Source organism: Mytilus trossulus, chromosome 1 (assembly GCF_036588685.1).
Source record: "Mytilus trossulus isolate FHL-02 chromosome 1, PNRI_Mtr1.1.1.hap1, whole genome shotgun sequence".
Taxonomy (NCBI): Eukaryota; Metazoa; Mollusca; class Bivalvia; order Mytilida; family Mytilidae; genus Mytilus; species Mytilus trossulus.
In genome coordinates, this window is record NC_086373.1 from 58,267,349 (window position 1) to 58,279,136 (window position 11,788).

Sequence of the window (11,788 nt, forward strand, 5' to 3'; positions counted from 1 at the left end):
CATTTGTTTTTCGACTGATCTTGCAGTGACGTAGAGTGTTCAAGGCAAGTGCTGGACAGTATCATCTACAATGTGAATTTTGCAAAAATAGTTACTTGAGTTGAGAATTAATGTTAAACAAGACAAGGAAAAAAGTTTATTACAAGACCAGTTGTGTTCAGAAAGGGAAGATGACGCTAGGAGAATATTTTTTCAATTAAATATTTAGCGTCAGTTACGCAATTAGTTTTTTGTTGAATCCATAACAAGGAAAACTTCTGAAATAATTTTAAAATAACAAAAGGAGTAATACAAAGACTTTTGTCCTACTATCACAAATGCCGGGAAAGCGCGAACAAGTGTAAAACGGAAGGTTTAACTACATCCTTGGTAAAATAAAGTGCACCTGAATAGGCTGGGTGTTTTTTCTTCCGTTCAATAAGTGATTTCCACTTGAATCTGAACACTGAAGTTCTTGTGTAAATACAAGAAAAATTTCCTGCACATACATTTCGAAAGAAATATTCAACGTTAACCACTGACAAATATCCTTGAATATAAGATCGTAGTTCTAGACTGCAAAGAAAGAATTTGTCATTATTTAAAAAAGATGAAAATATATAAAAGGAAGTCAAATATTTTGGATTTGTTTGTCACTGTTATTTTCTGCATTTGTAATATGGCAGGATGGTAATATAGTTATTATTATAAAACTTCCATTCTTTCAAATAAGGTAGATAGTACCAACTAGAATATTGACCAAGATCCCAAATTAACATTCGTTATCGAAGGTTAAGTTTGCAGGACACCGACGTCGTTAAAATTAAAAAAGTGTGCAGTTTTCGAGGGGTAATCTGGTTTCTTCCGCAGACAAAAACTAGACATCACGAAATCGTCAATAGTGTTGAAAATTGGTCAAAACCAAAACAATCAATTTATCTTTTCAATTTAAAAAAAAAATTCTATCCAAATCTTTCAGATTTTGTCAAATTTGTTCGTAATTTCGTCTTGTCTATCTAAGAAAAATGAAGTATGTGTCATTGACATACAGCACATGTATTGTGTAATATTTATGTTGATAAGAGAACAAGTACAAATAAACAAAATAAATGTATATGTTTAAAAGTCTTTTTCCTGTTTTCTATTATTGATATAAACCCCCATGAAAAAACTATATCAATGGAAAGTTGCTGTACAACATAACAGATTCAATATAGTTTAACTCATAATGGAGAGAAATAATGCATTCATCAACATATCTGAGGATGAAGTATTAGAACAATCTAAAGGATCATGTAAACCTCTTTTAAACAACCACAAAACAGAGGGTCAAACCAATAACTCTAACGCAATACGTGGAAGTTGTTACAGTAGTTGTAATGAGGGGGAAAATACGGAAGAAGAACCAAAAGTAAATGAGGATGTACATGGATGTATTCAAGATTCGAAGTTTTCGTGCAATAAACGGAACTTTGATGCAACGGAATGTCAGAATATCGGCAGTGAATACCATGTAGATGAAAAACTAGAACTCGTGATTCTAGACAATAATGATAAAATTAAAAAGACAAGTATATTGAATGAGCAAGATGAGTTCACAGATGATGACTCAGCGGACACAAGAGATTCAAGCCTTATTCATACTGAAAATAACATTTCAAAGAAAATAAAAGGACAATTGGACAGAGCTGTTGGACAACATGAAATCCGGCCTGAAACTAATACATGTGAAACCTTCGCAGTAAAAGATGAGAAAGCCAACATTCAAATCACTGAGGAGAGTGACGCTGTAAACAAATTTGGCAATATGAACCTTTTCGAGGGATTAACGATAAAGAAATATGTTAATCAAATAACTTTGGAGAGTGACAATAGAGGAAATGAAATCAATTCTGAAAGTAGAAACATCGAAAAGAAAAAGAAGATAAAAACGAATACCCTGGCAAATATTACGGCTGAAAATGTAGAAATCCAATGCTGTTCATTTGACACAAATGATGGAGCATTGAAAGATCCTGAACAAGTTTATAAAACCATTAAAACAGATTCTACGGACAACGAAGAACATAAATATTATTTGTTAGATAAAATTGGCAGAGCATTGGAAGATCGTGAACACATTTATAATAAGACTAAGAATGACGTTCATCCAGAAACGAAATTCAAACAAGGTTTGGACAGAACGAATTTGGAGGAATATTACGGAATGAGAAACAGTTTCGACGATATCGAAGATGAAAGAAGACAACGCGAGAATAACGATGAATCATATCATTTAACCGAATTAAAATCTATTACAAATCACACGGCGATCGAAAACAATGAAGTTGAATGTGAAATTTCGGATGTTAGTATTACAAATAGTTTTGATGAAGTCAATGAAGAGAACAGTGATGGTCAAGTTTATCTTATCGAAGACAATGAAGCAATTTATGAAAGAATCCAAGACGAAAACAGTTTGCCAGAATACAGATTTTAAGATTTTGATGAAAACGAACAATTTTATATAAGAAGGAAAAGAAAACAGATTTTTCAAGTTTTTGTAGTTGGTATTTTGTCTATAATGATGATAACCGTAATAGCATTGGTTATCAGTTTGAAGAATGGTATGTAAAATTCTAATGCAATTTGGATGTAACAACTTTTTTCATTGGCTAAAAGTTGCCGTCAAATCCACAGTATACCAGGTGTAACTAAGGAGGGGCCACCATTTCGAATTGATTGAATCAATAAATGTCCGATTACTACTATATAGTCGATAAAAAAACAACACCTACCTCGAATTTGCCGTTTTAATGTTATTTTATCTGAATTTGAAGCGTACAAGTAACGTAACCACATCCAGTTTGTAAGTTGTCATTTGTATGACGTCACGTTTAGCCATGACGTCTTTGTGCCAAAATCATTCATGAGGTTCCGCGAATTTTTATCTATTTGTCAAATTAAGACAATTTTTCAAGTTTTATCGTATTTTTTTCTTTTTGTAATGCATAAGAATCGGAATAACAGTACTGTACTGGAAGAGTTGCCACCGTCAATTTTGATTTGACTGTCTCAAATCTCCGTTTTACTGTCTCCGCTACGCGTCGCCAGTAAAACTACATTTGCGACCGTCAAATCTACAATTGACGGTGGCAACTCTTCAACTACAGTACTTTTATTCCTTTAATGTATTACTTACTTAGTATTTGTTTAAAACATTAATAGACATTAAAGGTACCAGACTTATAATTGATACACTAGACGCACGTTTCGTTTACATAAGACTCATCAGTGACGCTCAGATCAAAATAGTTTAAACAAGTATGAACTAAAAAGAGCATTGACGACCAAAAATTCAAAAAAAAAAATGTCAAATACGGCTAAGGTATTCTCTGCCTGGGATAAGAAAATCCTTAGTATTACGAATTACATACTTTTTAAATATTTATACCACCAAAATAACAAGGTGAGCCAGCATTTCGTAAAGACGTAAATACAACAAATCAACTGATCATGAACTTTAAATGTTACTTATATTTTGATATGAGCGTCACTGATGAGTCTTATGAAGACGAAACGCGCATCTGGCGTATTAAATTATAATCCTGGTACCTTTGATAACTAATTATATATGACAATTGGTGTTGTTTAAAAATTGCACCATTCCGATGCCTTTTGTATTCCATATAATTAATATTACCAATAATTAACAAGTTTCGCATCGAATCTAGTACCGATACTTATAGTATATATCACATGTAGTTTTTCGGTTACCCTAATACCTCCTGTAATGCCTTCCTCTATCAGGAGAACTTGGAATTCCCAAAGTAGTTGTTTTATATATATGTTGCAATAATTTAATTTTGTGTCTAACTTGTCTTCTGATTGGCTGACAGTGTTTGTCTATCAGCTCATAGACATAGTTTCGTCATGTGACCTTGATGTCATCAATGTTTTTTTCTGTATTTACTCCGTTTTTTTTTTTAATTTAGAATTAAATTATAAGAAATGACGGTAATATTTTGTCGGTGTATTCGAAATAACATAAAAAAATGTGGTGCACACTTGAAATTAACCTGTTACGCAGGTTATTTAGTGTGCACCACATTTTTTATGTTACTTCTTCATAGACAGACACAATATTATAGTCATTCCTTAAATAAAGTACAGGTAAACTAATCAGTGAGAAATCTTTTTAGCCCTTGTGTTTAGTATACTTTTTTTAAATCAAACAAGTGTTAAGCGGTTATTTTCAAAATTTTGTCAGAAATGCACTTTTTTTGCAATCAAATTGTTTATAAAATCATAAATTTTTGAGAATTAGCTGGCCTTTCAATTCTTAAGATAACAATCTGATCCAAATTTTATTATAATATTTTCGAAGTAATATTATACAATTGCGAAATATATATGCGTTGAAAAATATTTACCTAAGTATTTTCAAATCCATATCAAAGGTGTATGTTCGGGAAGGGCCATATTTCGCTCTGATTAAAAAGTTTAATGTCAGATAAAAAATGTTTTGAGTTGACTTTAAGACATGTGGCAAAGTCAAATAGACCTAATTTTTTGGGGTCCTTAATAGCTTGCTGTTCGATGTGAGCCAAGGTTACATGTTGAAGGCCGTTCCCGACCTATAACGGTTTAATACTTTTATAAATTATTGCTTGGATGGAGAGTAGTCTCATTTACACTCATACCTCATCTTTCTATATCTATATTGCTGTAATTCTACTTTATCAGAGATTTATTCTAAGAATTTCGTTTAGTTGTATCTTTATATGAATGTTAATTGAATGACAGTTTATAAATTAATCTATTGCAGAAAACCAGCAAATCAAAGATTCGAATCAAAAGACACATGAGCTAACCAAAAAGAAAGCTGAAAATGAACTAACAGGTATAAGTGTATCTGTTAGCATTCCCTTTAAACACATTATATTATTAAATGTGATATAAACTTAGTAATACCAGGACCTTAACAGACGTGTGGTATAGAACTATGGCGCAGACAAATATTAAGATATGAAAAAGTTTAACTTCGAGCAAAATTCAAAACGGCAAGTCCCTAACCATCAAACGAATGGACAACAACTGTCGTATACACACAGAAACTAAAAATTTTCAGAATCGGTGTATCTGATACCTATTTTTGCATACCTTTAGTATTTACCAATATCATGTAGATAGACCTTCAATCATTCAATGAAAAACTGGCTTTTATTCTTTTTTTGGTTTAATTGTATTTTTAAGGTATCTCCACTCTCTTCAACTTCTTACTTTATTTAGCCCTTTTTAAACTTTGTTTATAAGAAAGTCACGTATGAGTCTTTTTTCAGTCGAAATGCACATGTACATACACAATTTATACTTTAGGTGTAGCACCACTAGTGATTTTCTACTTATTAGTCTTTGTTAAATTTGCACATTTCCAAAAAAATTTGCAGAATTTATCTTTATTTCAAAGAAAAAAATACTTGGCATGAATCAATTTTTATCCTGTCCAGGATTATAATATTTCAATGCATTTAAGAAAATAAACATCAATGAAAGTTAATCAATCAAATGTTCAACCCTTTTCTTCCATTTGTATAATCTTAAGTAACCGCAAGTTTCCAAAATATTCTATACTAACACCCAATACAAAATAATGATGGTTTGATAAACTCAAGATATCTTTCTATGACACAGATATGTTTTATTGCAATGAAATGTAGGATCAATTTCCTTCAACTGTCATATTCAACAACAAATGGAAGTTTTTAACGACCTTGACTGGCTATACAGCCCTTGCACGGTCGGTACGCCATATTCAAGAGAATATTTGTTCGACCGTTTTTCGTATGCAATCGGATGTGAATACTATGATTAGGTGGTATTAAACCTACAAGAGTAGAATATGTGAACTCTGAGCGTAACATGCAATTAAATTTATATTTACAGAAAGCTGTCCTCGTGGTTGGAAATTATACAAACGACATTGTTACTTCTTTAGTTTACAGAATGCGTGAGAATGGGACCAGGCTAAGGTAAGGAGTATGTCAAATAAGATAATATGTATAAAGATATGATCACAATGATGTGTACTGGTCTGCGTCGAGATACAATGGTCCTTTTTCTAAATGGTGAAATCGTTTAACAGGGCGCTTAAATATGTAGGACGATACAATTTTGTAAATGAAGAATTAATGTTAACATAGGAAAGGAAAGTAAAAGAAAATTGAATGTAACAAAGGAACGAACCAAGTCACGAACATTTTTAGAAGTGCATGTACCAGGTCGAGAACTCTAGATTTTCTGACGTCAGAATATATTTGCATAGTAATTTCCAAAACACAAGGCTAATATGGCCTTGAAAAACTGACCAATCGACTCAATGAACTACAATGCATTGTGGGCTACTACGGGTAAACCACTACTTAAAATACATGGAATTAGTGGGAAAACAGTCAACTAATATATATTGCCTGGGACTCTCATTACCAATGTTTGTATTTTGCAAATATATTTAATGTAAAATATATAACGCATTCTTCAATTTGCATGCTCAGATTAAGAAAATATTGTTAACTGGCTTCACGATTCGACTTTCTTTTTCGCCTGGCAAAAGTAGTTGAACCGGTTTTGTGCATTGTTATGAATTGAACCTTTAATTTAATTAATTAATTTCACGACATGAAACAGTGAAATATCAAATGAAGTGACCGCTGTCCAGTAGGAAAATCAATTGAGCTTTTTTAAACCGGTATAATGTCATTCCAAAATCAGTTCTGTCTAGAAAAACACATAAAATTTCATTGAAACACTTCTTTCTGTACTGAATGTGTATTTTTTTTTTATCAGGACCTGAACTTAAGAACATCATAATATTCAGTTTGCTAAGAATAAGTGGCGGATCCAGCCATTTTAAAAAGGGGGGTCCTAACCCTGGACTAAAGGGGAGGGGGTTCCAACTACATGTCCCCATCCAAATGCACTGACCGTCCAAAGAAAGGGGGTCCATCCCCCGCACCCCCACCCCCTTGATCCGTTATTGAGCGGGTACGGTATATAGCTCAATACTTTTTTTATAGTTTCATCCATGATCGATAATATCCGTTTGTTGCTAATTTTATCACAAAATATACCTGAGGTTATTTATCGTTTGGCTGCTGTCCTGTTGACATAATCTCCAATATTAAAAGTCTCTGGATCATAGTGGGTGCCATATTACCTTTTTTTTTCTTTCTAAAACGTGCTTTGTATATAGAAATAAGAATATGAGGTATGAGTGCCAAATGAGACATCTTTCCAACAAAAATTTAGTAAAGTAAGCAGTCATAGGTTCAATGCTGAAAAGTAAGCTTTACAATACCCAAAAAATTACTTGTGTAAAACATTCAAAACACACACACACACACAAAAAAACCCGGCCCAATTAAATATATAAAAGGAGAAGAAATCTATCCCTTCAAAAAAAAATATATTGTATAGGAGACTATATTTTAGTGGTTGTCGTTTGTTGATGTGTTACATATTTATATAACAGTTCTTGAAAAACTGGTCATTATCGTGATATATGGACTGCCCACAGAACAGTGGTATTGACTAAGATAGTGATAATGACTGGGCCGTGAGGTCACACATTTGCCTTTAATTATCTATACGAAAATTGTTGTACTCGTGAATTTCAGCACCGGGTGTTATCGACGGCTTACGTTACACTGGTTAGTTTATCTCATGGGTAATTGTGTTTTTTCGCTGTTGTTTCGTTGCTGTCTGGTGGACAAATACATGAAATCTCTATGCCATCATCAAACATGCTAATGGCTTTATATCGAGTAATGCAAACCCTTTTTTCTTCGCATAGAAACAACTCTTCGTTAATCTGAGCATCGAAGTAATACTTTATATCACGAACTATAAATGAGGATACACAAAATAAAAAAACTAAGCGAAATTGCGAATCCCGCATTGCACGAAAAAATGTATTGTATTTCAGTAAATAACACGTGTTTTTGGTTTATTGTAAACACTTAGTAGTCCATCATGCATTGTGACTCATTTAGTGGATTGGTCAAAAACCTATGTAAAAATAAATTGCGTCACATGAAAATAAACAATTACATTTGCGAGAACATAAGTATGCTAATTTATGCATTTCCATATAAAGTAGTGGTCCGGACCTGTGTAAAGGTTACACAAATATGTAAAACCAAGTTAGGCAGCCTATCGTGAGGAGCAAATGAGGGGATCATAGATGAACTTGGTCGCAGATGTGTTAATCGGTGTATACGGTATCCTATCAGATTAGAAATAACGTATACCTGCCATTGATTTATTATCATTTCCGCATGACCTGACCAGTTACTTTGATCTGCTTGTGATATAATTGTCATATAACGGTTAAAGCCGTGTGAAAATTTCCAACATTCATTAAAAAGTTTCCCACTATCCTGTTTGCAGTTTTTTCAATAATAAGTTGCATCAATGTTTGTTATTCAGAATGAATGTTCAAAGAAAGGTAGTCATTTAGTCAAAGTTAACAACAGAGCTGAAGATGTATGGGTACAGACTAACATTGAAAACGGTATATAATGCTAAGGATAATCAATGATAGTTTTATGGATCTCAATGGCGCGTGAATGATTTTATTTGTTTTAAAATAAATATTTGCAATCCATTCTCAGGACTACCTTATCTTTTAACAAAAAAAGATAAGAAATGAGTTCAAACGAAATATTTGTTTCAGTAAAAGATACCTCTATAAATTCATTTTGGAGATATATTCTCTTCATTTTCTTTCTTTACAAAAAAAGACAGCAATAAAAATACTATGTTATCTAAAATGTGAAACCACTTATTTATTTTGCAATGTCTTTAGTTGTTGTGATAGGGCATACAGCAGGGTTAAAATATCATTCGTCAAGATAGTTGAAGAGACCAATGTGCATATACAAAAATCAAATTAACAATTCAATGATTGATGAAATAATATTTGGCATAATACTAAACATTACACAAAGCTTCCATTGTTACAAATGACTCTGCCGAATTACTGAATGCATATTAGTTTTAATTTCATTTACAATTCAATGAAAATAGTGAGTAGTAAATGGATTGTACATTTTGCGAAATCAATTGCTCATGATAGACAAATAAGAAGATACAAAGGGGAAAGGGGACAAAGTCGGACAAAATAGAAAAAACTAAATAATATCGACGAAAAAGCCAAAAAGCAGTACATTAAACACAAAACATAAAATGAAAAAAATCGGGGATTTTCTCATGTGTTTCTTTGAAATAAGTTTACCATGCTACATACACTGTACCTTAAATTCCACTAACGTCAGTACAAATCCGTGGATATTTGTATGAGAACCAAAGAGGGACGAAAGATATCAAAGGGACAGTCAAACTCATAAATCTAAAACAAACTGACAACGCCATGGCTAAAAATGAAAAAGACAAACAGAAAAACAATAGTACACATGACACAACATAGAAAACTAAAGAATAAACAACACGAAACCCACCAAAAACTAGGGGTGATCTCAGTTGCTCCGGAAGGGTAAGCAGATCCTGCTCCACATGTGGCACCCGTCGTGTTGCTTATGTGATTACAAATCCGGGAAATAGTCTAATTCGGTAGGTCACATTCATGAAAGGGAAGGGCATTGCAGTTACGACGAAAGGAACATATCCGATATCATTTGTGAAACGGTTATTCCATAACGGTCAACCAACTCGTAATGGCGTCTGTAAAATTTACGAAGGGATGATTTCAACTTCACCATTTGGAACTCTTGGTTTAATAGCTTCCTTGTCAGCAGTAACCCTCTATCAAGAAAATCATGATAGGAAATGCAAGCACGGAAATATCGTATCAATTGGGAGATATATACCCCGTATGCAGGTGCTGCTGGAATGTTGCTACTTAGAAATGGAAAGTTCACAATTGGAAAGCTGAAATCATCTCTTTTGTCGTAAAGTTTTGTTTTCAACCGACCCTCATTGTCAATTTCTAGATGTAAGTCAAGATATGAAGCCGACTTAACTGTATCTGTAGTATCCTTTACAACCATAACTGGGTGTACCATGATTTTTTAATGTGGTCCCTTGCAGAATAATATCTGTATTCGAAAGATACACTAATAAAAAAGTAAATTTGTAACTAATAAAGTTGTAATTATATTAACAAGAAATTACACTTTTTTGTAGACTCTGTTAAAACAAAAACGTATGGACTGAAAACAAGAATGTGACCATACTACACGGATGCCTCACTCGTACTTTCAAAGTCTTTCTTCGGTGAACACTGAATATCATATCATTATCATCGTTTCAATTTGATTGGATTTCGACTTCATGAAAAACTACGTTGACCAAATGTTTTAACCTGAAGCGGGACAGACGGACGAACGAACAATCGGACGAACGAACGAACAAAAGGACCAATAGACCGGAAACAAAATGCACATTAGCTATCATAGGTGGGGTACAGCAATAAGGGGGGGAAAGGTAACGAGAACAAAAATAACGAAGAAAGTGAAAGTATTTTGTCTCTGCCAACCTTCAATCAGTTTAGTTCGATGAAGTTGTATTTGAAATACGCCACAGATACAAAATGTTCATGACAATCCTCTGAATAATTTATACTATGTAGTCTTGCCTCCGATTTTATTCAAAATTTTCTGTTATGATACATATGTATATATTTATGATATATATAGATTCTTACACTGATACCAGTGGATTATCGGATTTATTCAATCGAGATAGTTAAATTATCTAGCCGAGGTGGCTCGGACTTTGAAATTAATAATTTAACTATCGAGACTGGATAAATCCGATAATCCACACGTAACTATGTAAGAATCTGTTTCTCTAATAATTAAAAATACATTTTCTTTTTTTTTTAACCGAAAATCCCATCGATTGCCTTTCACATTACACGAAGTTGTCAATTTCATTAACACCTGTACGCATATTTTGATTCATCCAGTTAGCTAAGAAGGTCATGACCCTTAAAATCATCCAATGATCTTTTGAGATCACCAGCAACCACCTGTTGATTGAATTTTTTTATACAGTGGGTTCGGAAAAAGATAAATTTCCATAGAATTAGAGAAACCTATATAAAGCTGTATTGTTTCTTGTTTGAAATAATCTAAACATGAATATTTAGAACTGCTAAAGGACACGTCTACTGTAAAATCAATTAATGTTTTTAACCTGGATTCATGTGGGACTGAAACGAAATGGTGCATTAATTATTAAAAAGGCCTTTTAAGTACATTCCTACATTTAACAGTTACATTGCGGTATTACGATTTGAGTGTAAACTCATAATCTCCATCAAATGGAAGATAACACCTACATTCATTTGAGTACGATGCTTTTAATACTAGACGCCGTTCACGGTATATCTGTAAATATAAGAACAAAAAGATCTTATCATCTGTTCAGACTGTTTTGCAATTTATATTTTTACTATCATTATATTTTAGATGCCGTTTGGATAGATGCAATTGACAAGTGGCATGAGGGTCATTGGATAAGTTACTCAGATGGTACTAGTTTGCCATACACTGCATGGAGAAAGGGGGAACCAAATGATGACAACGGTGGTGAAGACTGTGCATACATGAGAATTGATGGATGGAACGACTGTCTTTGTAATGAACGAATACTTTATGTCTGTGAAAAGGAAATGTAACATATGTCGTCAACTAAAAAAACTAAATTATTTAAATCAAAATTCAACTACACTATGTGTTAGTATTGAAGCTTTGGTAGGAAATAATTCATATAATGTTTCATTTCATGAATTTATTTATCAAAAAAT

At 32.9% G+C, this 11,788-nt stretch overlaps 1 protein-coding gene across 1 annotated transcript; it reads left to right on the plus strand.

Moving 5' to 3' along the window:
• Positions 1 to 1,137: 1,137 nt before the first annotated feature.
• On the plus strand, positions 1,138 to 4,861 carry LOC134709137 (uncharacterized). The gene is made up of 2 exons (XM_063569340.1): positions 1,138 to 2,585; positions 4,787 to 4,861. The coding sequence occupies exon 1, from the start codon at positions 1,208 to 1,210 to the stop codon at positions 2,456 to 2,458; it is 1,251 nt and encodes a 416-aa protein (XP_063425410.1). The 5' UTR covers positions 1,138 to 1,207; the 3' UTR covers positions 2,459 to 2,585; positions 4,787 to 4,861.
• The last annotated feature ends 6,927 nt before the right edge of the window (positions 4,862 to 11,788 follow it).

Coding starts and splice junctions, on each gene's coding strand:
- LOC134709137 (XM_063569340.1), top strand. CDS start 1,208: ATGGAGAGAAATAATGCATTCATCAACATATCTGAGGATGAAGTATTA.